The sequence below is a fragment of the Carassius auratus genome, chromosome 46 (genome assembly GCF_003368295.1).
Source record: "Carassius auratus strain Wakin chromosome 46, ASM336829v1, whole genome shotgun sequence".
NCBI classification, from domain to species: domain Eukaryota; kingdom Metazoa; phylum Chordata; class Actinopteri; order Cypriniformes; family Cyprinidae; genus Carassius; species Carassius auratus.
In genome coordinates this window covers 2,585,228-2,612,350 of record NC_039288.1, presented here as the reverse complement: position 1 = coordinate 2,612,350, position 27,123 = coordinate 2,585,228, and the positions used below count along the sequence as shown (strand labels likewise).

Below are 27,123 nucleotides of genomic sequence, written 5' to 3'. Positions count from 1 at the left end.
GACACACTAAAAGGGATTTAATTATTAATAATCAATCTAAATATTTTTTTAACATTATCTGATTTATATTTAATCTGCAACAACACTGAACTTTTATAAGGATACAAATAGAACATGGACAATTTTAAATGTATCATAATGCAAAAAACATGAGCAGAGCTTTCTGTATGAAAGACCCAGTAGAAAAGCAGTCTGGTACTTGGTTTCTCTGCAAAATGGCAGGAATAATTATTTTAGTGTTTTCAGTTTATTAAATAAAATATGTAATGTGTATAAGAGAATGTTAACTGTGACAGGATGATTGAAAGGGCCGGTTTACAATGACAGAATGCAACACAATGCAATTTTATGGTAGTGTGTCCCAAAGCGTGTCTACGCTTCTGCTGCACGCTCATAACTATCTACTTTTTTTCTTCTCAAAGTTGAATTGGGGCACAGCACAATAGTTTACATTCTGTATAAAAGCCTTCCTAATCAAATTAATTTAATCATATTTCAAGATCTGAAATAGATGGGTCAGGACAGGTAAAGAAGACATTCAAAAATGTATATGTCGATATTCCACCAGGAACAGGGGTTGTTTTTGAGTGAACTATTTCTGTGTTGTACTAGTGGTGTAGACGGAACATTATGTGTAAAGGTGCCACAGATTTGAGAAACGAAAGCCAGATCAATAGGGTAGATGAAGGACTTATTTACCATGCTTTAGCTTTTACCATTCTACTGTGCATGTCTGACAGCAGACTATACAATCAAGGGTAGCACTGCTGAAAAGCCTATAAGAACCTTGGAACTTAATGCATTTTCACCTTTTAATTTAAAATAAGCCACAGCAGCTGGCCAACTGCTGGCGTGGGCAGTGTCCAATTTCTCATTGATTTCTCTTGATCGTGGATCAGTCAAAGGTGCAGGGACTTTAATTCCGCTCTTTCTTTTTGCTTGAATCAAAGTATTCAAGGTTGTGTATGTGTGTAAGAGTTTCATTAATCCTTTGAAATGTATTCAGCATATACAGTACACCAGAGTTGCCACTAGGAACATGGCAATAATGAATTTGCATTAAAGGGTTAATTCGCCCAAAAATGAAAATTATGTCATTAATTACTCACCCATATGCTGTTCCAAACATGTAAGACCTCCTTTTATCTTCGGAACACAGTTTAAGATATTTTAGATTTAGTCCGAAAGCTCTCAGTGCCTCCATTGAAGCTGTGTGTACGGTACACTGTCCATGTCCAGAAAGGTAAGAAAAACATCATCGAAGTAGTCCATGTGACATCAGAGGGTCCGTTGGAATTTTTTGAAGCATCGAAAATACATTTTGGTCCAAAAATAGCAAAAACGACGACTTTATTCATTATTGTCTTCTCTTCCGTGTCTGTTGTGAGAGATAGTTCAAATCAAAACAGTCTGTATATCCGGTTCATGAACGAATCATTCAGTTGACCAAATCGAACTGAATCGTTTTAAACGGTTCGCATCTCTAATACGCATTAATCCACAATTGACTTGTTAACTTTTTTTTAAATGTGGCTGACACTCCCTCTGAGTTCAAACAAACCAATATCCCGGAGTAATGCAAGCACTCAAACAGTACACTGACTGAACTGCTGTGAAGATGAACACCGAGCCGAGCCAGATAACGAACAATAGACTGATAACGAACAATAGACTCGTTCACGAGTGAAGAACCGGTTGCATCGGAGTTCGGATCACCAGTAGTTCTTTCGGACAGTTCAATTCAATAAACCGGTTGAAGAAAACGGTTCACCGGTTCTTTTGCACTCGACATAATGGCGTCATTTGCAATGATTTCCCTTGATTCAAGCCTTCGGTTTACCCGCGCTCATAAGACTAGCACAGAATCAGTTCAGTTCAGACGCTCTGTGTGTCGGTCTTCTTCACGCTGAATCACGCATGCGCAGTATCATCAGCTCCTTGGTTCACGAATCGGACGCGGCTGACAGAAACGGTTCTTGACTCGTGAATGAGTCAATGTTTTGTTCGTTATCTGGCTCGGCTCGGTGTTCATCTTCAGTTCTCTCTTCACAGCAATTCAGTCAATGTACTGTTTGAGTACATGAACTCCGGGATATTGGTTTGTTTGAACTTAGAGGGAGTGTCAGCCACATTTAAAAAGTTAACAGCTTAAGTCATTTGTGGATTAATGCGTATTAGAGATGCGAACCGTTTAAAACGATTCAGTTCGATTTGGTGAACTGAATGATTCGTTCGTGAACCGAATATCCAGACTGCTTTGATTTGAACTCTCTCTCACACAGACACGGAAGAGAATGAATAAAGTCGTCGTTTTTGCTATTTTTGGACCAAAATGTATTTTCGATACTTCAAAATATTCTAACGGACCCTCTGATGTCACATGGACTACTTTGATGATGTTTTTCTTACCTTTCTGGACATGGACAGTGTACCGTACACACAGCTTCAATGGAGGCACTGAGAGCTCTCGGACTAAATCTAAATTATCTTAAACTTTGTTCCGAAGATAAGAGGAGGTCTTACATGTTTGGAACAGCATAAGTTAGTGAGTTATTAATGACATAATTTTCATTTTTGGGCGAACTAACCCTTTAATATATAGCAGATAAATACAGCCTACTCTGAGCTCTACAATAGCTTTTGTTAAAGAATTGACTTTGTGTTTGTTGAGTTCAAGTGCTGCTTTGCTAAGGGATTACAGTTCTGTTTTGTCTTTTTGCAGTTTGATTAAAGTCCTAATTCTATATTGGAACTTAATGGAATGTTCATATTAATCTACCACATTTTATTTTACAAGTGAAAATTAGAGGCATGTATGTATATATATATATATATATATATATATATATATATATATATATATATATATATATATATATATATATATATATATTCAAGTTATAATATGCATAAAGTATGTACTTTTTTTAGATTTTATATTGTAATTGTAGTTTGTCCAATTGATAAATCAATAGTTTTACTTTTATTATATTTATATTTTTACTATATTTTTCAATATTTAACTTAAAAATGCCTTTGTATGCATTAAAAACCTTATATTTCAGGAACATTTAGTGATTCAAATATAGTCTCTGAATTAAGGTATCAAACGGTATGTATAATTGTTACTTAGAAAAAAAAAAAAAAAAAACCTTTTCAGACTTGGAATGATTGCTTGACAGTGCCTGTGCTAAAAGTTTTGTAGGCCTTACAGACAAAACATCATTTTAGAAATCCTGCACTGTAGAAACTGCCACTTAATTTATATTCTTTGTAATCTGTTATTAGGTTAACTTTCATTTTATGGAACAATGTATTCTGAATACTCTAACCTGTTAAATTGCATTGAAGTATAATCCATTAAATTCTACTTCCTGCAGTTTTAGTTCATTTTGAAGGAACTGATTATTAAATGCAGAATTAAATGCAGCTCAACCTAAAAATAAAACAAAAACTAAAAAAGAGAGTGGTGGTATATTGATGAATTATTGTATTTGTTGTATATGCACTTGCCAGCTTTACTAAAAATATCAGTACCATTCATTCCTGTGCACATTTACAGGTGCTTCTCATTACATAAGAATGTTGAGGAAAAGTTAATTTATTTCAGTAATTCAACTCAAATTGTGAAACGTGTATTAAATAAATTCAATGTACACAGACTGAAGTAGTTTAAGTCTTTGGTTCTTTTAATTTTAATGATTGGCTCACATTTAACAAAATCCCAGCAATTCACTATCGCAACAAAGTAGAATATGGTGACATCAGCTTATCAACGCAAAACACCTGCAAAGGTATCCTGAGCCTTCAAAATGATCTCTCAGTTTGGTTCGCTGGGCTCAGTTTGGTTCGCTGCTGATCTGAATGTTGTCTAGAAGACAATCACTGACACCCTTCACAAGGAGAGTAAATCACAAAAATGAATTGCCAATAAAGCTGGCTGTTCACAGAGTGCTGTATCCAAGCATGTTAACAGAAAGTTGAGTGGAACGAAAAAGTATGGAAGAAAAAGATGCACCACAACCTTATGAGGATTGTCCATTAAACTGGATTCAAGAATTTTAGAGAACTTCAGAAGGAATGGACTGAGGCTGGTGTTGGTCCATTGTGTTTTTTGAAAACCAAAGTCACTGCACCCATTTAACAAGAAATCTTGGAGCACTTCATGCTTCCTTCTGCTGACCAGCTTTTTGAAGATGCTGATTTCATTTTCCAGAAGGATTTGGCACCTACCCTCACTGCCAAAAGCACCAAAATTTGGTTAAGTGACCATGGTGTTGGTGTTCTTGACTGGCCCACAAACTCACCAGACCTGAACCCCATTGGGAATCTATGGGTTATTGTCAAGAGGAAGATGAGAAACAAAAGTCCAAAAAATGCAGATGAGCTGAAGGCCACTGTCAAAGAAACCTGGCCTTTTTTATACCACCTCAGCAGTGCCACAAACTGCTCACCTCCATGCCACGCTGAATTGAGGAAGTAATTAAAGCAAAAGGAGCCACTACTAAACATTTAGAACATGTACAGTAAATTAACATACTTTCCAGAAGGCCAACAATTCACTTTTTTTTTTTTTTTTTTTTTTTTATGGATTTTATGAAGTATTTGTTGAGATTGTGGGTTTTTTTGCTGGGTTTTTGTTAAATGTGAGCCAAAATCATCACAATTTAAAGTACCAAAGACTAAAACTACTTCAGTCTGTGTGCACTGAATTTATTTAATACTTCAGTTTCACAATTTTAGTTGAATTACTGAAATAAACTTTTCATCGTTATTCTAATTTATTGAGAACCACCTGTATATTGATATTTCATATAAATCACCATTCATTTTTGAACCTCAGAATTAATACAAGAAACTGAGCCTGTATGCCATATCCTTGAAGTTCTCCACTTTGCTGTTTTGCATGTCCTCACCCTCCCTCTTCTTCCTGCAGGCTTTCAGAACTCAGAGTGATATGGCTGGCGTTCTCCGCAAGCTCGCAGCATGCATCCCCTGCGTGTGGATCTTCCTCATGCTTTTCGACCCAAGCTTGCAAACCGGGTAGGATGACTCATCAACCCTCCCCATCTAGCCACACTCTCTACCTTTTCTCTGTTGCCCATGTTGCAGGCTCTAGGGATGTATTGCAGTTAATACATTCATTAATAAGGTTGTATTACTGTGCAGGGGCTTTCACGATCTGCAAAATGTCATTGGAGCAAACCGTAGCGGGCTGTAAATCGTTCGCACAAACTGCCATAAATTGGATTTTCGGTGGTGGAGTGGGCATGGTTACAAGTGTGACTCAATAAACCTGTAATGAATCTCATGCTCGAAGAACCTGAGGGATTCCAAGACATGTTTAGCCTAGATTCCGTTGCAGAGATGCCAGTGAGTTTTCACTGCTCATTAGCTCACTCGTACATGTCAGAATTGTGAAGGTACATACAGACAGAGATTTTGGACGCAAAAGGGATTTTGAGCTTGCAATTAAGAGCCAGAGATAGCGGTCTCCTAAAAAGTAAGTACAGCATTAAATCATAAAAAAATGAGCCCTGCCTTGATATACATCTTTCTCGAACCATTCCAAATGTGTCTCAAGTGTGCGTTCATAAAGGGTCTGATATACTTCAAGCTAAACAGAAGGATGAACTGGTGTGATGTAATTTCGAACAGAATCTTGCAATGTAAACTTCATTTGGTGCTGGCCAAATCATTTTTTGTTCAGATCCAACCCTAACTGCAAATCACTCTTCAAAGCCACACCTCTTCCAAAACACATTAACATAACACAGGCAGACCATGTAGGACCTCAAACAACGACCTGACAAACAAGAGACGAAATACAGGGCATTAAGTAGGCTGGTGGAATGAGCTACAGCTCATAATCCTTCAGTCCACCAAGTACTGAAATCCGCTTCCCCTCCGTCTAGAGTCCAGAATACGTTTGACTGAATAACTGGGTTCCCGATCTATGAGTCGCGGCGGAGGGGAGGGGGGGGGTAGGTTGGGGGGGGTGGATTAATAGGAGAATTAAATATGGGCTTTATTTTAGATACATGCCATAGATACATTGGAAACTTATTAGAGAAGGAACGTAGAGGAATGTTCTTAGTAGAAAGCCATACTCTTTGACCCATAGCGTATACGGGAGGCCTAGACCGGTGGCGATCGGCTTTAGCCTTGGTGCGTGCCCCCACTTGGAGTAGAGTCTCGTGGGCTCTAGTCCTAGTGCGGTGACACCTCTGGACGAAGGCGTGAACGGAGGGGACCGCGACTTCGGATTCCAGACTGGGAAAAATAGATGGCTGGTAACCTACACTACACTCAAATGGAGATAGGCCAGTAGCTGATATTGGTAAGATATTGTGGGCGTACTCCACCAGTGACAATTGTTGGCTCCAGGAGGAAGGATTCTTGGAAACCAAACATCGCAACACTCTTTCCAAATCTTGGTTGGCTCTCCCAGTTTGACCATTGCTCTGGGGATGAAACCCCTGAGGACAGACTTACAGTCGCCCCCAGTAATATACAGAATTCTCGACAAAATTTGGACACAAATTGGGGTCCCCTGTCAGAAACCATGTCTATCGCCTGGAGTTCAACCTTTTGGCAGTACTAATATATTCTAAATTCTTGTGGTCTGTCCATACAGTAAAAGGAACCGCCGATCCTTCTAACCAGTGGCGCCATTCCTCCAATGCCATCTTGACTGCCAACAATTCTTGGTTACCAATATCATAATTTCGTTCGGCATGGGATAATCGATAAGAGAAAAATACGCATGGGTGCACCTTGTCGTCTGAGGGAGAACGTTGAGATAACAGCGCCCCTACCCCCAGCTCCGACGGATCGACCTCCACCACAAACTGACGTGATGGGTCAGGGGTGATCAAGATAGGGGCTGAAACAAAGCAGCTCTTCAGTTTGGCAAACACAGCCTCGGCTAACTTTCTCGGGATCCATGCGTATTCCCTCAGTCGACATAATATACCCAAGAAACAGAACCGACTGTGCATGAAATTCGCATTTCTCCACCTTGACAAAAAGCCCATTCTCTAGCAATCTCTGAAGCACTCGTTGAATGTGCTGCACATGTTCCTGGAGAGAAGAGGAAAAAATCAATATGTCGTCCAGGTAGAAATATATGAATTGATCAATCATATCTCACAGCACTTCGTTGACGAATGCCTGGAAGACCGCTGGGGAGTTGGAGAGCACGAAGGGCATGACCAAGTATTCAAAGTGCCCCCTGGGGGTGTTAAAAGCGGTCTTCCATTCATCCCCCTCCCTGATGCGGACCAAATAATAAGCATTACGTAAGTCCAATTTTGTGAAAAAGCAGTGTTTTGAGCTCTGATAAGATGGTTGTAGACCACCCTCAAGCGACCGTTAATTTTACATCAGAATGAATGCTACCTGTGATTAACAAACATTTTTAAAAAAAGATAAGCATTTTTGTAAGTTAACGATGATGCCACCTCAGTAAATTAGTAAAATATAACAACGAAAAAAGAATTATTGCCTACATAACATATTTTAATATAAATAATGTATGGAAAAAAAAACTTTAAAAGAGAAATAATAAATCATCGGTTGCACACTCGAAATCAGATTTAATTTTGGGTAAAAAGTTTTGGATAAATGTAGGGAATTAAGTCATTGGCTTAAGTCAAATGGCTGACACCCGATATAGTGCACTATATAGTAGATAGGGAGCGGTTTCGGACACACCACATGTCTTATTTAGGGTGTGTGATTGGCAGCAGCTGTGTGTTTAATCAGTGCAATGAATGCTGGGATATGTAGTCAGGGATGACATGCAACAAATTTTGTACTGTGAGAGTCAATGTGACAGAAGGGTGACCTCTGACTCTGATGGCAATTGGATGGAAGTCCATGGACAGGATTCGTGACACCAGTATTGGGGTATGCAGTGTGGGTGGCATTGGAAACCATGCAAACAGTATATCATTGTTCAGCTATTTGGAACTTCTTTTTTCCCCCTCAAACGAACAACAAAAATAATTTAGCAGTGAGCATATTAGACTTTAAAAGAGGCCTAAATACAAAGCCATCATACCAGATCATCTCTTGGTGTGTTTATCATTATACAGCAGATTTCTGAAGATATATTTGGCATGTTGCTTGATACAGCGTCTGCATGTGTGTTGCCAGGCATGCTCAGCAGGCATCTATTCATCTGGATCCTCAGCATCTTTATCAGAGTAATTAGTCAAAGAAGAACATTGATTGGAATCTAGGAATTTCATCTGGCAGTAACATAAGCAAAAGAGAAACAAATGCTCGAGAGAGAGAGAGAGAGAGAGAGAGAGAGAGAGAGAGAGAGAGAGAGAGAGGGAGAAGCACCTGATATGAAAGAGCAAAGATAGCATCCGTAATTTTAATGTACCCCCCACACAAGATAGGGGTCAGTAGGGGTCACTGAATGTGAGAATCAGAATTTAATTTCCCATAATGTCAGCTGATAGAAAATGTACTTAATTTGATTCAGTGTGACATCACAGTACCAGTCTCCTGGAACATCTATTGCCCCCACCTCCATTTAAAATAACACATAAAAAAAACACATTAATTTTTTTACTTGCTTGCTTGCTTACTTAATTTAAGTGTTGTTCATGTGCCACTGATGTTTGCAGATGGATTTCTGTTTATGCACTGGTAATTAAAGTGAATAACTAAACAGTCAGTTGCACATTGTAGTAGATCTAATAATAATAATAATAATAATAATAATAATTATATATATATATATATATATATATATATATATATATATATATATATATATATATGTCATTTCATATGGCATTTCATTTATGAATTATGAATTATAAAAATCCTAAAAACAACTATGCATAACCATTTAATGCACAGGGGAGATACAAATTTTACCATACACTTAAAGGGCTGACATCAAAAATGTGCTGCTTTGACAATTAATAGTTAGATCACAGCTAAATTTGCTTTAGTGCAAATACCAAAACGAAATGATGCAAATTCATATGACTTAGTTGCCTTTTATAACATAGGTTTGTTACAACAAACGTTGTAGTTTCTCCCAGTGTTTTGTTTTCAGTGACATGAGGTGCACCTGAGAGCATTGCATTTAGTCATTGTTTTAATGTATAACAAAGCATTTAATATATTTTCCATTTTAAAGATTTCATTAATTTTGGTATCTAATTATTATATATTAGATACATAAGCTCACTGTAGACCATATACAAAATAATTCATGTGATGGTTACAACAGTGCATTGCTAATTTCAATATAAATACCAAATTAATTTCAATATAAAGATCAAGCTATCCAGCCATTGTTGATCTTACAGTGCTTTTGAGAAATAGTGCTATAAGTAACAATATAAGTTTGAGAGAAATGTTGGTAACACTTTAGTATAGGGTCCAATTCACACTGATAACTAGCTGCTTATTAGCATGTCTATTATTAACATATTGGCTGTTTATTAGTGCTTATAAAGTACAAATAATGCATGACATCCATAATCCTACCCAATTCCCTAAACTTAACAACTACCTTATAAACTATAAGTAAACATCAAATAAGGAGTTAATTGAGGCAAAAGTTATAGTTAATGGTTAGTTAATAGTGTGAATTGGACCCTAAAATAAAGTGTGACCGAAATGTTGTTCTGAACAATAAAATCTGTGCAGTACAGTTCTCTGAGAGACTTCACATTGTTCATCAATAATTTTGCGTCTGCTTGTAGTACTGTCCCAGAAACATGGGCTCATTATTTGAGTGGTAAATAATTTATATAGATAAAAAAAATAAAAAATAAAACAAGACTATTAAATGGACAAACCAGTGCCTTGTTACAGCATGCTTCATGTTGCTATTTACTTTGGTGTTTGTCGAATACATTTTCTTTTGACCAAAGTGAGAGAGAACCTAAATAGTGCTGTTTATTCAGCTGACCCATTTCCCTTAAGTCAGAGAGGGTTCTTTGCTTTTGTCATGCTTTTATTGTGATACATAGTCCTTTGTTGCTTAGCCCCTACCCAAGTAAATTTAATTTCAGCCTCCACAGGCGTGTAAAAAGAAACCCTTTTTTTTTTGCTAAATGTGCCACAGCCAGCCAGTGGAACAAGGTTGAATGTTAGCATTTAAGTCATAAAGCCTTATATTATTCTATTCTGGGTGGCAGATCTAACCAGCTCAAACCCTCCGTGCATACAAACAAGGCAACCTCAATCACTAGAACGGCAAGAGTGCAGCTCTTTGACATTGACCTCGTAGCATGATTCCAGCTTCAAGTAGCTGCCCCCCCCCCCATGCTATGCTGCAGAGAGAAGCAATCCATGCAGATGACGCATATCTCAGGATATGTTCTGTGCCTTCTCGAAAATGTAGTGAGCCCGCAAGAGCCATGACCAAGTTCAGGCATAATCCCTTTAGACTTCAGAGCAGCAGAATGCTTATACCCCATGAGTATCTCTCCGAATCAGCACAGCTGTCGCTCCACGAGTCCTGCAGGCTCGCTGATGCTCAACGATACTATCACATGACTCTAATTCGGCTTTGCAACAGACTTTGCTGAGACTTTGCTAATGGATAAAGTAGTCACAGACAAATCTCCCATATTAGCTAATGTCACTCCATGCATCACAGCCATCCCTCGCTTGACGCACATGCACCAATAGGCAGTGCTTGATTAAACTATTATTCACAACAATCCATCTTTAACATATGAATGAGCTGCTTGTGTTTTGCCTCGCCGACAAAGTGCCGCAGAACCTCTCTTCCGTCACGCACACACAAACACACACCCCACCCCTGTGTGGTGCAATCTCGAGTTAACGATTGCGGATGGCTCAAACCTCTTTTGTTGTCTGTTTTGTTTGGAATCAGTATCAACACAACTGTCCAAAGTGACATGAAATCAATACCCAACAAAGAAAGGGAGAGCGCCACTCCTGCACTCCTTCCATATGGATCGCTTCAAAACCTCTGGCCACTCCTGCCCCTCTCTCCCTCCGGCTCATTGCACATGCATTATTCACAGGCTTTAGAAGGATATGGTGGCACTCAGAGATGTGACCGTGCCGACAAATAACATCCCGTCAAATGGCTGGCGTAACGGTGTGGAGGTTAATGTGTTGCGGGGTTGCAGAGAAAGGGTAGTTGAGGGGCAGAAGTCCATTTAGTAGTTCTAAGCGTGCATCACTTACCAAGAGTTTCAACTTTCGCTTCTCCAGCTGGGTAATTTATCAGTTGCATCACTACATCGAAAATTATACTATGACCGGCTAAATATATTATGCTTTATTTCACTGGAGAATAATTTTGTCTTTGTCTGTTACAAGTATCATATTCAGTACATTTCCAATGTTGCTATACTTGTGGTAATTAAATGGTATATCTCACTGTAGCATCTCTGCACTTGTTGATAAACTGAATACTAGCATTGCCAACATCAGAAACGTTAAGTTGCTAATGTTCTCAGCTGGCTTTGTGGGAATGTGATTATGCTCTCCGTTGGCCCAGCAGAGGGTATTTCTGAAGGGCTGCAGGCCAAACGGAGGAAATCAATGTCACCATCTGACTGCATGGAGCGAACAGAATCTCATTTCAGTCACAACATGAGCTTTTATTTTAAAGAAAGATATCATGCATTACATGTTTGGTTCACACAAGAGGAGAAATGAAATAAAGGAATGCATTTTTCAACATAAATCCTACTCTGTCAGTGGCTCAGAGTATATTTAAATACCTTTCAAGTACTCTTCAATACATTTCGAGCAGCAAGCTTAGTTTACATTATTAAAATGTCCTCGATTTGTGATGCGTTTTCTCCAGGGTGTTCTGCAGGACTTTGTAAATGTGCAGCGCAGCTCAGGAAGGCCTGTCAAGATTGAAACGTCAGACGAGGATGTTTTAATCCTCCCCGCTGATTTGCTTCTTAATTGCACTGAGGAAGAATCACAGGTTTAATACAGCAGCGCTGTTTGAGCGCTTTTCCATTTTTGTTGCGTCTGGCTTTCTTTTGATCACTGTTATAAACTTTCATGTATTTTTGTTTATTTTTTATTTATTTATTTTGCATTTTGAATCTATAAATGTTCTTTGTGGACTGAGAGAGCTTCAAATAATGCATTTTGGAGTATGCCTTAATATAAAAATAGCTAGATAGCACAAAAATAGCAAATTGCTAAGGCTTCTAAATAATCAACATGACCAAAACCTACTTACATGCCTTCTGTCATTTAATCACTCTTAATTTTAATGTAAAAACAGTAATCTTTTTGTAAAGATGAAACTAACTGATAGCTTGTACTTTTTTTAGCAAGTAAAGTATGGAGGACCAAACCTGCAGAAATTATGAATGAATTAATGAATGAATGAATGGATGGATGGATGGATGGGTGGATACTGTAGATAGAAGGATTCAAAAACAAATATAATTTGTAATAAAATGTAATCATTGCAATCAAATGACGGGGACGCACATTTTGAAGGAAAAGCCATTAGCCTATAGCAGGGGTTCCCAAACTTTTTAGCCCGCGACCCCATGATAAATGCGCTGCTGCCCCGCGACCCCCCCCCCCAAAAAAATAAACACCTCTCGTCGCGTGAAATGTACAGCAAATCGATTTTATGCCCAGTGTCAAAGCAAACGAAGTTATATTTTATTGTTCTGCTTGCAAAATCAGTGTTACAAGTCTGCATGAGCTGCTCGATATCCACCTGTTCTCTCTCGGAAAGTAACTGTGCAGCTATGTTGGGTTGAACTCGTTCATTATTCTGCCATCAGGAACCAGTCGAGTAAGTCTGAGCTGCTCACACGCGTGCTCACGCACACACACACACACACACACACACACACACCCGCTAGATGTGTCACTTTATGCTTTCCATGGTGACGCGTCATTGCTTGTCACGTGACATACCGCAGCAACAACAGAGCTGAATGAATGATCTGCTTTTGTCATTTTTCCTTTTTTATTCAAAATATTAATAAATTTGTTAGATATGGCATGAAATAGCTGATATTCCGATTGTCAAATATATGCAAGTGGAAGTGTTTTGTTGTTTAAACACCTTTATAACGATCGCGTTAGTTGAGCTGTATGCGCGATGGGCGCCGCCATCTTAGTTTGTGCCGCAGACGCAGTTCAGAGAATCAGATCTGTTGGATTTACAACACGTGAATTCATCCACTTCTCCCGAAATACATAAAAGTAAGTGGCTGGTGAACTGGGAGAATAATGGAGTAAACTTTAAAGTTACTTATACAATGTGTATCTGATATGAATAAAATGTGTCTAATTATAATGAAAAAGATTATTATTGCCTCTTCCTTTGACATCAGTGTGTATTTTACAAACTCTAAATGTATTGTTTTTTCTAGTACTTATATGTCTGAAACCTAAAATAAACATTATGTGGTTGAAAACACTGAAAAGTTGTGATGACAGCTCTGAGCGCACTTGTCTCTGGCTCAGCGCCAGCCAACTCGCGAGAGCACATTTGAATTTCACGTCATGCACTGACCGGTGTGGTCGTAACAGTTACACTCCAGGGACTAGCCTAGACTGATCACACCGGTGTGATCGTACGTGCGATGCGAAAGAGTTAAATTAATTGAAACAAAAATATATAAAGCCTATATCGAAATCATCTCGCGACCCCTGCGCCGGGGTCCCGCGACCCACCGTGGGGTCGCGACCCCTACTTTGGGAACCACTGGCCTATAGGATACATTTTGAATGTCTGGTAGTTTCCGTCTCATCCTGACTCGGCATAAATTTCGTCATGGTTTTTATCATCAGATAATAGGTTTAGCTTGTCAACTTCTCGTCTTACTCATCTCGTTATTCTCGTATAATGTTCATTAACTAATTTTTTCGTCCTCGTCTTCATTGATGAAATTAGCACTGGTGTAACGTTTGATCAGGCTCCAGTCCACCAGAGGGAGCCTTCACCTGAATATTGAACTCTGCCATTTCCTGTTCCTGCCACATCATTTCCTGTCTTGTCATTTCCTGTCACCCTGTATATAAGTCATTTGTTTGCACTGCCATTTTGCGAAGTATTGCCAGTCCACTGCCTTACTCAGTGTTCTTTCATTGTTCCATTGTTGATACTTGTTAAGATCTTTGTTTTTGCTCTTTTGACTCACGTTTTTGGATTACTGTTTTGGATTTGTCTGCCAGTGGATTGTTTTGCCTGTGTTTTGACCCAAGCCTGTGACCTGACCACGAGTTGTGAATATTGTTTGGATTTATTGCTCAGATCCTATAATAAAGACCCGCTTATGGAATCCACTCAGCCTAAATCCTCCTTACAACTGGCCTGCAGACACACTCTGTGGAGGTTTCTATGGCTTATGTTAATTTTCTTATCACTTGCATTATTTCATGTCTTTTCAGGCTTTCAGGCTTTTCAGGCATCGCAAGATTAAAGTGTGTTTTAAATTGTGTAGTATATAAACCAATTATAAAATTGTCATTAGGAAAATTAGGCAATTAGGAAAGGAAAAAATAGCTATAGACTACAAATAATTGGTTATTGTTCAGCAATGTATTTGATTAATTAGCTAATTAAAATATAAGAAAAAAAATAAACCTGTAGACAAAAACAAATGTATTTTAAATATATATATATATAGATATAGATATTAGGGCTGTCAATTTTAGTTCGAAAATCAATTACACAATCGATTGGACCAACCAAAACAAGTTTCGAAAATGAAAATAGGGGATCTATTTTAACCAAATATGTACACTATTCGTTTTAAAATAATTAAACAATTAAAACTTATAGATGTAACAAAACTCACAAACAAGCAGAAAAAGAAAATAAAGAATTCTGAAAGTGAAGTATGTCTTCCGAGAGCTAGACAGAAAATACCAGCAATTTTACGCGCCTATAAGACCCAGTGACGTCGAAAGCGACCTCTCTGCGTTCACACCAAACGCTAATAGAGCATCTGGCGCAAATTATTTCAATGTTAAGTCAATGTCTTGCGGCATGGTAGACGCGAATTCGCCTCATTCGCGCATCTAGTTACAGGAGATTCTGAGTTATGAAAAGGACCATTGCAAGCTTACAGCGACCGGCCTTTGTGGTGGAAAATTGGCAGTAATACCCCCACCTTGCATAGCTTTACCTGAGTGTCCCTGGGTGTGGTGGGAGCATGTTTTCTTTTTGAACAGTTGTTTGAAATGGATTGAATCATTATTTAAAATAATCTTGGAGATTTTTGAATTGCCTAAATCATAAATGCAGCCGGGTTGAAGCCTGCACTGATGTTTTTCTTTTGTTTTGGCAGCCGTCCCCTCTGCATATTTATTTTTTCTAGAATGTTGCACTCCTGTTGCGGTTTGTTATTCTGCACGAAACTGAATGCCAATAAATAAGAAATATTGCTGACTTCTGCGTTTCCAGCGCTCTCTTTACGTCCGTCCGTTATTTGACGTTGAAAAAGGAAATGTCTTTTTTTTAGACATGGAAAATCAGTTTTACAATCGATTCAATGAGATCTTATGTCTTAAAAATCAAAAATGATTTTTTTCACAAAAGTGACAGCCCTAGTACAGAAAAAAATTTCCCGCATTTTTAATAACTTATTTTTGCACCGCGGAACGTTTCTCACTGGATGCGTTTCGGCGGACCGATTATACTGAAGTACCAACTAGCGTTCGCATATCACCGCAGCACATGATCGAACCTCAAGTATCACCTCAACGCAAAACATATAGCAGCTAGCGTGGACTTTACACTTTATGTTGAACTATGTATTATTTTGTTGGTGCAACAGTTTATGTTGAACTCTTTATTGTTTTGGCCAAGGTTATTGAGAGTTGGACTTAGTATGTTATGGCCTCTGAAGCAACAGATGTTTTCTAATAGTCAGTGTTTCTAATGTTCTGAATGTAATTGACAGTATTGTGTATTACTTAAAAACACTTTACAGAAGGTTCCAGCACCTATAAGCTATCTGAATTTCTGAAATGTACTGTTTCTAAATTGTTTCTATATATGCCATTGCTACACTTCATGGCAAAAAATGCACTGGTCTGCTAGACTTGGTTGAACAAAAATAAACAATATTTTGTTGCTTAAGCTTATGTATTCAGTCATTATTCAATGGTATACTATAAATCCATGTGAAAAGAAATTACTTGTCACTGTTCTCAGGTCAAATATTAATGTGCGATTAAAATTAGATTAATTTTGATTAATTAACTACAAAGCCTCTAATTAGTTAGATTAATTTTTTTAATCGGGTCCCGGCCCTAATATATATATATTCTCTTTGACTAATGAATTCATTATATCAGATTGAGTTAGAATCATCCTGCACCATCTAAAGTTTCATGACTGAACTTTTTATTAATTTATTGAATTTCTACTGGTAAGATATTACAAAGACTAAAACAATGCCTAAATAGCTATTTAGTTATTGGTTAATATTGATTATATTGGCAAATATTGGTTGAAATTATTATGTTGTTTGCCAGATAATGGAACTCTGGAGCTAATAAAAGCTTTAATGTAATAATCTAAAATCCCATCATTTGTCAAACTAGTATAAACTTATCTCATGATATAATTTTGCATGGTCCATGACATACAATCACTGACATTAATTGCCACTGGAACATTTGTAACATGAATCTAGTCATCGCATAAACAGCTGATATATGACAAACCTCAAGACTAAGGAAATAGAAAATGGAATAAAATTTCCAACAAAATATTAAAGAGTAGTCTTGACCTGTCTGAGGCTGGATGGAAAATCAATGTTCGCTCAGAGTATCATGGGCTAACTAATGAAAGAAACAAACTAAGAGGCTGGGAGACACATTCAGGAAAATGTACAAAACAATCATTTTGATTACTGATATTCTCTTTCTTTGTTTATATATTTGTCACATTCATAATTCATTTTTATTGAACAAGTAAAAAAAAACAAAAAAAAAAAACAATAATAATAATTTTTAAAAAAATTAGACAGCATTAAGTGTCAGTTCAGAATAACTTCTTCTAAACTACTTTCCGAGATTATCCTACAACCAGAGGACCAAATTTAGACGAAACTAAATAGGGCCTTGAATACATTTGGCTTCCACTTTCAGCAAGTAAACAGTGATATGATGTAACTGACTGAAAATGGTAATGAAGACATAGAAGACATTTATATACAAATTGTTTCTCCTACATTAAGCAATTTATTGATTTATTGATTGGCAGCAAGACAACAAATTTGTTTTCAAAATGGTAATATAATTTATTTTTTTAACAGTACATTGCATTTTTGGACAACTGTACAATATCTATGACTAGTCGTACAGCAGTAGCGTTATGGTACTCAATATTAGGAACTTCTTCTCTGCCTATGATGAACAATACAACTGCTTAAGGCAAACTCCAATGATGAAACTGCTGTCGGTGAAAACGCACCTTTAAATGGGAGACATGCGGCCAGTGGCATTTTCTTAAAGGTTTTCAAAAGGTTTGCGTCTGTTGCTCTTTTCTAAATGTTTAGAAGTCACAGATATGAAGATGTTTTATGAAAAAAAAAATGAGCTAGCTCAGTGAGTAAATGTTAATAGCATGTTAATATGAACATGTTTCATTAGAACAGGTATGGGAAAGTCTAGTCAACTGTACCGCAAAGTTTAGCTCAATCCGTTGGTTAGGAAGTAAAAGTACTCCACTCATATTGCTACTCAGATTACCAATAATTATCCCCCCCCCCCTCCCTCCCAAGAAAGAAAAAAAGACGTGCAATATGTAATTTCTAGAACTTTGTTGAAATCTGCAGACCATTGGATGTTCAGAGAGCACAGATTCTGTGCTTGTGTCTTTATGGCAGCTCATGAAAGGAGGCATTTTGGAGGCATTTAGAATAACATTCAAGCTGCTTTTTCAAGGACAAAAGTACCATACAAGGATCAATAATGTGCTCCATATAGCTTGTCTGCTGTCTGAAGTCTATAAAGTGTCTGAAGCCATAGGATAGCTTTGTGTGTAGACTGCTGTTGTTAAAGTGGTCACTGTAATTACTCATCTTCCTCATCTGGAGACTACATACATACAGTGACTGCACGATCATGTTCGGAGACTGACAACAGAACAGAAACCCATATTGGCTTTTCACTGCCTGTGCACAAACACATTACAGATCATTTAGTACATAGTTGTTGTGGACTGATACTATGAGTCAACACTGACACAGATATCTAAAGAGCAACTGCTTATGGCCAGACGAAAAGACAGACAATATATATATATATATATATATATATATATATATATATATATATATATATATATATATATATATATATATATATATATATATAATTATTATTATTATTATTATTATTATTATTATTTTCTGTTACCTTTATTAACCTTTCTCACAATTTAGTGTTTTACTGTCGTTGTTTATTAAGAAATTTGTAATCCATTCATAATTTTTTAGTTACATTTAAGTCCCTTTGTTTTGCAAATGGTTGCATTGTTTTATGTCCTTGTTCCTTGAGATCTGACTCGGGCTCAAACATAAATGGCTAATCACTCCTGCCATTTACAGTATCAAAATACACAATGAGTTTTAAAGAAGGTTGTGGATGCGGTGCACTGAAGTTAGCCAATCACAGTGGGTGTTTACATCCATTTCTGCAAAGGGTAACCACCATTGGAATTGTTTGACAGGGTGAGGATGGAAAACTGAGAATTTTTACAAAGATTGAAACTTTTCTGTAATTGTTATTAATTGAATGCCATGGGCATGTTTCCATTAAAAATGGATTTGGGTTAGGGTTTTTTTTTTTTTTTTTTTTTTTTTTTTTAGCTTTGATAGTCTCCAAAAGACACAACATAATTTTCTATAGGAAATCTTGCCTTGTCATGGTATTTGTTGTCTAATGAAAAATGCATAAAAAATTGTGAAAATGGTGTTAACAATACTATTAATATTTGTTAATTTCTTGCATTATAAAACCCCTCCGATATCTGAACCGTGTTTACAAAAACATTATACAATATTCAGGAGTTAATTTCAACACTGTGCATTTACCACACTCCTCTATTGAAATATTACGTGTTGTGTACTGGCAACTCAGTGAAATGAATCACCTCTGCTACTATCTGGACCTCATGAATATTTTTATTTGCCACTTAATTTCTAAGAAAGAGGGAGAAGGTTAGGAGAGAGGAATAAGGGATAAGATTAAAAAAGAGAGGAGACAGGAGATAGATAGAGAGAGAGAGAGCGCCTCAAGGATACCAATACAGAGAATGTGATAGAAGAGGTTTGGGATGGGTGTTACGAGAAAAAGTCAATTTTTTATTTGCAGGGATGATGTGGTGGTAATGAAGAGGGATGATGCAGCTGCCGCCAGGGCCCATGATCGTCCAGAACTCCAGCCCGACATCTGAGAGAGAAATTCCAATCAGCTCACACACCTCACATAACACCAGATGGGGACACGTATGTCTTACGTCTGGCTGCACACAGATGATGAATGTTTTCTGTCCAATCTGACTGACCGTGTCACTTCAAATCAAGAAACATTTGGCACATGTACTAATTGGTTTGTTTGCCTATTTTGACAGTATTTGTGTACCCAAAATATATGTATGCATTTATTTATTTATTTATGTATTTTTTCATTCGTTTATTCATTCAAAGGCCCTCTACTGGGCCGCTGCCCCTAGTTGAGAACCACTGTCTTGGAGAAGAATCCCATGCACAACAACATAACTCCACCCAGAATACTCTAGAAACCACTTCGCAGTTTCTTTGTTACCATCCAGAACACCCTGGCAACCATATATCAATATGGTGAAAAGAAAATTATGAGCCGGACTTGATTGAGCTCCATGTCTCTCTAACGTCTAGTCTAGGCCACAGCTCCAGTGGAAACCTGTAAAGTTGAAAGTACCTGTTTTAAGGTCGACAACGAAAGCTAGAGTGCTAGAATTCATTTAAAGGGAATTTTTTTCTTTACGACTGCATTGTAGAGATGCGTAGGCAAATAAACTTTGTAGCTTGTATCATCTTTCCTCACCTGTCTTTTTTTTGTGTGGCAGTCACTCCATACTTCACTTTCGCCCTTTCATGCACTCATTCTTATCCTCCTCTGCTTGTTTTAATGGGCTGTAAATTACTGTTAAAGATTCGCCCTCACAGGGATACGTAAACCTGCTGGGGAGGCTGCGGAACAAAAGCAAAGGAGGACTGGTATCACAGCCTCATGAATCCCACTAATAAACCTCTGGTTTGAGTTCACTGATTGGCCATCTTCACAGGATGAGGTTCCCTGGCAAGTAACAGCCATTGATTAGCTTAAACACAGTATACAAAAAAACAAACAAAAAAAAACTCAGGCATTCGCTCATTTTGACTCCTCTACAGTTTCCATTGTTCTTTGAATTACTGAATAGCGCAGCCATGTTTCTGTAAATGGAAAGAGGCTGATTAAAACATCTACGAGAGCTTTTTTGAAATGAATCAGACCAGCAACACAATGGGAAGATCATCAGCTTTCAAAATGTCATGTCACTGACAGGTCTGGCTGACACACATATAGATCAGTCACGTGGTATAAGCTGTGGGAGAAATACAAAGAGCCCCTTATCACCCAGTCATTGCAATGCTTTCGGATAAACTCCTCCACTCTCAGGTGAAACAGGCTTTTCCTGCAAGGAGGTGTAAACCTAAAGAAAATGAATTAACATTGTACAGAGGCTGGTCTGCCTTTGCTTGTTGGCTGAAGGCAGTCGTTCCGCCATGTTTACCTCTCCGTGCTGCTGCATTTTCAGCTCCACAATAAAGTCGACAGCCTCTTGAGATGATTCAGTACAAAATGTGCAAGAGTACTCTGATGGAAAAAAACAGCTCTCTTAAACACACTCTGGCACTACAGAAAGGCTTGTTTTTTTGTAGCTTCTGTTATTTGCTGCAAGACTAAAAGGGATTTTGCTCATGTTTCAGTGTGATGATCTCTTTAATGGGCTCTTGTGACTGTTTTCAAAAGTGAAAAGAGGAAAAACAATCCATTCCAACCTCTTTAACCTCCTCTGTCCATAGATGGGAAACTTAAAAATAAATAATGATTAGTTAATGCTAATTGATGAATATTAAATAGCAAATGGTGTTAATTCTGCTTTTCTGTAGGAGGTAACTAAGAAATATTCAATGTGTTCAATGGATGTAAGCAAATGGTCTTTTAGAAAGGTGTTTTTTTTTCTTTTTTTTTTTTTTTCTTTTTTACCAGTGCTGAAAGAAGCAAGTACAGAACATTTGCTGTCTACTGGATGAACATGTGTAAACTAATAGGTCTATGAAATAAAATATTCATTAATAAAACATGCTTAAAACTAATTAGGTTTTATTTATTTAGATTTATTTATTTATTTTATTTTATTATATTATATTTATTTTACATTTATAGTGTCACTGCATGAATACATAATGAGTGAAGCTAAAGCACAACATGTACACTATTTAATAGAGAATTAGTTCCTGGAGCAGAAGGTATATTAATTTGATCATAGTTATTTAGGTAGTATAATTGTAACACAGTGTAACAAAATAATGTGTTTGACTTAAAGTTTTTATGGTTGTTCTATAATTATTTGCTGCTAATTGTTATTGTACTATTTATTTTCAGGTATCATCAATATTTCGGTAAATATTAAGATCTGGATAATTTAAGAACTTTATTGACATTGATTTATTACATATCAGGTTTTGTACTAATTGTTTCCATTTTTGGGGGGTTAAGGTTTTGCTTTTGCAAAGATGAGAACATTGTATACGTTTCTGTAACATTCTGGAGTATCCCAGTGCTTACTGGAACATGTGGAACATGTGGGACATGTCTTTAGAGACAATAATCAACGTACACATCTGAAGTTTAGACAACTCACTTCTGGTAACTTTGTTAAACAATGTCTTTAAAGGTCAGTGTGTAACTGGTGCAAGCAAGGTCGCTTCCAGCACAGCCCTTGATTGAGGACAACATTCATTATCTTATCAGTTTTTCTGTCTATCACACCCTCCATCTTGCCACTGCATTGTTCATCGGGGAATCACACACCCAGCAAGACATAATTATTCTGCATATTTCAGGTAATTAAAGAACCAGGGGTTGGCTGCGTATTCAAGTCCCCATTTCCAACTTTTGGGTTTTAATGCAGCCAAATCCCAGAGATGGGATTTATGCGAAGCCATATTCAATTTTGTGACAGGTTTCACTTATCCACTTGGAGTTCCATTAGTTCTATCATTTCTCTGCTCTGTCATTCTGTCTATTTATTTATTTAATTATAACTCACTTTAACTCATTTTCTTACTGACTTGGTGTGCATGTTCTTTCAGACAGGTCTATGGCAGTAGTATTCAAGTGAGAAATACTACCGAAGTGAATTAATAAAATGTAAAAATAAACCTTGCACTGTTAAAATTTAGTAATAAAAGGCCTGATTTCAACACTTAGTTTTAAAGGGTCCTGTTACCTTTAATGTACATGTCCTCTAATATGATTGGTAAACGTATATGGGTAACACTTTATTTTAAGGCGTGTTACACGTTACATATACTTACTATTATAATAACAATTAGTTATGCATAATAACATAATTACCTCAACCATATAGTACGTACATGTAGTTAATGGGGGTGAAATGCTATTTCATGCATACTGAGTTTTTTACACTGTTAAAGAGTTGGATTCCCATGCTAAACATGGACAAAGTTTCAAAAATTAAGTTGTACGTTTGAAGGAGTATTTTTGTTCCCAAAATACTCCTTCCGGTTTGTCACAAGTTTCGGAAAGTTTTTTTCGAGTATGGCTCTGTGTGATGTTAGATGGAGCGGAATTTCCTTATATGGGTCCTAAGGCACTTCTGCCGGAAGAGCGCGCGCTCCCGTACAGCGAGGCTGAGCACAGACATTTCACTGATCAGAGTGATTCACTGATCAGAGCGATAGCATCGCGAAATGTCACAAAAGAGTGTTTTTTTGGTTGCCAGGGCAAGACAACCCTTCACAGATTACAAAAAAAAAAAAAAAACAGCATTAAGGGACCAGTGGATGGAGTTTATTTTTACAGAGCATCAACGGAGTTGTGCAAGTGTTTTTGTTTGTTCCCTGCATTTCGAAGATGCTTGTTTTACAAACAAGGCCCAGTTTGACGACGGATTTGTGTATCGTTTATTTCTTAAGGATGATGCAGTCCCAATGAAAAAGGGTCACGATCGTGTGTTGGAACCGCAGACGGTGAGTAAAACTGCTTCAAATATCTCTGCCTCCTTGTTAGTGCGTCCGCCTCCCATGCCGGAGTCCTGGGTTCGAGCCCCGCTCGGAGCGAGTCATTGCTGCTGCTGCTCTCGTTCAGTTTCAGCCTCGGGATCTGATTCTGGATCATAAATAAACGGCTGAATCTGACTGTAAGCCATGGTTTGTTTTGGATGTGTTTTCCTCACAGTAATGTCACAGCTTCCAAACGCTCTCAACGCAAAAGCTTACTGGCGCTCGTGATTCTTTAGCTCAGCCCACACGTCACGCCTCCAGCCGGTTGTGTTTTTCCGGGAAAAATCGGTAAAGACTATCTTTCTCTTATGAATATAATAAAACTAAAGACTTTTTGGAGTTATGAAGGATGCAGTACTACTCTATAGGTACTCAAGATTAACAGGATATTGAGTCAAAACGAGCATTTCACCCCCCCTTTAATATTAGTCAGTACTCATGTTACACTGTAACAAGGACACCTTAAAATAGTGTAACCCATATTATCATATGAAATAAGTATTACATGTGGAACTCTTTTGAAAACTTTTAATAAATCTTTAAAGTTGCTGAGATTGCACCATTGCAATTCGATTTTTGGACTCAAATTTAGAAATGATTTAATCACTTAAAACAATGCAAATACAATGCAAATAAGTAATCAATTGTGTAATGTAGATGACATCATTGATTATAATGGGAGTTCTGCCAACAATGTCGAACCCAATCACTGATAAACTCATGCTGAACTGAGGTGAATGGCAGCTCCAGTGATTATAAAGAGGGTTTTCTTTGCTTGCATCCTATGTATAAATGTATGTAAAAATTGAAATAACAGATTGTTTTCATGTGAATTTGACCGTTTAGACACTGGCTTGATGCTTGATACTAATGCATAAACAGCAATAAATGATTTTGCGAAAGAATGTCTGTACATGAGTTCCTTAAATATCAAAAATTACTTAAGCAAATGTTTAAATGGGTTATTGGCCAAAATAAGCTTAAAACGGACCATTCCAATAGTCAAATCTGACTGCAAGTCTTCAAGTTAAACCTTACCATTTATTTATTTATATTATTATTATTATTATATATATATATATATATATATTTTATTTTATTTTTTTTATTTATTTTTTTTTTACATAGAGAGTGCTTTACTGCTTAGTAATATTTTAAAATAAGCTTATTCGTATTTTTCAAAGATCAATCAGCCACCTCCTAGGAGAAACTGCAGTTAAAGGTTTGAGGCTTGTGTCTATAAATTAGGATTTGGGGTCTATGGCAGAAAGAACCATATTTTTTTATTTTTTTTATCATTAGATGAAGTCGAGCTATTATTTTCTTTCTAGGATTGGACCTATTCATAATAACTGCATCTCCTACCTGAAGAGGCTTCAATCACAACAGGTGTTCAAAGAATAAAAGATCAAAGATGCTGTCCAAGAACAATCTTTCTACCTCTCTATCCATCCTTCTATTTGCGACTTCAGTCTCTTCTTTCTTACTGGCTTTCTTTCTTTCTGATTTTTTTTCTTGTGCCCTATTTGTTTATTTTCAAAGCATCCTTACTACATCTTTGAGACCTGAATCTCTTTTTTCTTCTCCACAGGGCTGTAACAGGTCACAGAGAACCCATTCCCGATGACAGCAAAGACAACATCACCATCTTCACCCGGATCTTGGATCGCTTGCTAGATGGTTATGACAACAGATTGCGCCCCGGACTAGGAGGTACGATGAATGCATGTGCAAATGTCCTTCCTCATTGTCTCCAGTGTCAACATACTGGCCTTAATGTTGGCTTGCAGATGGAGCATGTTTTTTCTCAGTCTGGGTTTCATTTCAGTTCTTACCTCAAGTCTCACACCTCTGAGATCCATGACAGATTGTGTTTTGGAACAGCACAATTACTCATCTTCTCTTGGCACTGTAATGTTTATCAATAGCAGAATCTGTCACAGAACAGTGCTCTCCCTAGATCACTTACAAATCGAAGATCAAGGAGCCCCAGGAGTCTCATGTGTTGAAGATTGCTGATGAAAATAAAGAGGAAGTCTTGACCACTGCTCAGATGGTGCACCAACAGATTGCTAAATTAATCATCATGAAGAAGCTGATCGGATCCCCTGGTCATCTTGGATTCAGAGCACATTAAACACTGGTTTCTTAGCATTGATGCTCTTTAGTCTGCATCCCAATTAGACCATCACCCTATATGTATTTTTTGTTCTCCTCACAGAGGTCTCACAGAGGGAATCCCAAATGACCTCTAAAAGTACAGAAATTGTGAGCCCAGCAGTGGGCAGTCTAAATTCAAGATGTATGCTTTTGATAAATGGGCTAAGCCGCATTGGCACACTGAGAGTTGTGGGCTGATACTGTGGAGCTGGACGGCTTCCATTGCCTCTACTGCCTGAGTCCTGCTGGCTCCATCTGGCTCCCATCCAGTCACCCCTCTCAAGCTCCATCAAATCTTTCCATTTCCACCCTGCTTTACATAGTTGCTGATGTGTATTACAGTACTCATCACATCAAAGTTGATAACTAGAACATGATGACTTACTTCAGATGGTTAAACGTCTAGAGTACTCCACACACTGAGCATTTTTTAAGTGCCCATATTATGGTCATTTAAAAGCTCATAATTGTATTTTTCAGATCTGCATACAAAAAAAAAAAAAAAAAATACATAATACACAGTACATTGCCATGGCACTTTTTTCACCCTCTGTCTGAAACACTCTGTTTTAGATCATGTCTATTTAAAGCATAAGGGTCAATAAAAAGCTCAGTCTGCTCTGATTGGTCAGCAGTCCCAGTCCATCCGCTCAGAGTTTGTGTCAGAAATGTAACACCCCTTACAATTAGTGTTCAGCCCCCAGGGATTCATGAGCATCTGTAAACAGTAGTGTTGTTCTGAATTATCCATGACTATTTCCGTCTAGTTTTAGTTGACAAAAACTGATGACATTTATTCTAGTTTTAGTAAATGAAAATTTTATTTTAGTCTCTTTTTAGCAATGCTATTCTATTTAACCCATTCGATATAGTATACTGTAAGTAACTAGTAGTATAGACGAAACCAAAATTTTCTTTTAGCCAAACCCTTTATCTTATTATATTTTTGTTACTTTATAGAGTCAATACATCCATTCCAGACAATGGGAGATGCTCTGATTTGAATTTACAACATTTATTTTACCAACGACACATAGAAGTAAACACATCGGTCCCTTTCTCTGTGTCAGACTTAACTTTGTTTGTTGTCGTCTTCTAAATAATGCTGCGAGCCGGGCTTGAGGAAGTGGGGTCGCCTCCGTAAGACACAGGAAACAGAAATACTGCTAAATAATAATAATATTGTGACTAAACAAGATGAAATAACATTATAACATTTTGTTTCGTCTCGTTTTAGTCAATGAAAATGACGAGACATTTGAGCATAGTTTTTATTTTGTAAACCACATTTAGTCTTGTTTTTATTCGTCAACAATATTGCATTACTCATTTAATTATAGTCATCGTCACATGACCAGCATTTTCGATGCATCTCGTCTCATTTTCGTCATGTGATAAAAGTTCATTGATGGCGATATTTAGTCATAATTTTCATTGACGAAAGGTACTTCGTCATACTTTGTGTCATTACCTGGTTTGTCCATGACTGTTTGTTGTCATTGATTGTGTTTTTGATTGGTCTTCATATTATAATTTTATGTTAGTTTTCAGATGTAAAAACAAATAAAGATATAGATAAATTAGATAAACCTGATTAATTGTAGCACAATCTCTTAGCTTACCACATGTAGGCGTGGAAACACATCTTGAATATGCTCTG

At 37.3% G+C, this 27,123-nt stretch overlaps 1 protein-coding gene across 2 annotated transcripts in view; it reads left to right on the top strand.

Moving 5' to 3' along the window:
- gabra3 (gamma-aminobutyric acid type A receptor subunit alpha3) overlaps positions 1-27,123 on the top strand; it is a 215,191-nt gene that overhangs the window by 82,605 nt on the left and 105,463 nt on the right. For both annotated transcript variants that reach the window (XM_026234254.1, XM_026234255.1), the window contains exons 2-3: positions 4,937-5,043; positions 24,895-25,016. In XM_026234254.1, coding sequence (XP_026090039.1) covers positions 4,937-5,043; positions 24,895-25,016 — 229 coding nt within the window. The remainder of the gene's footprint in view (positions 1-4,936; positions 5,044-24,894; positions 25,017-27,123) is intronic.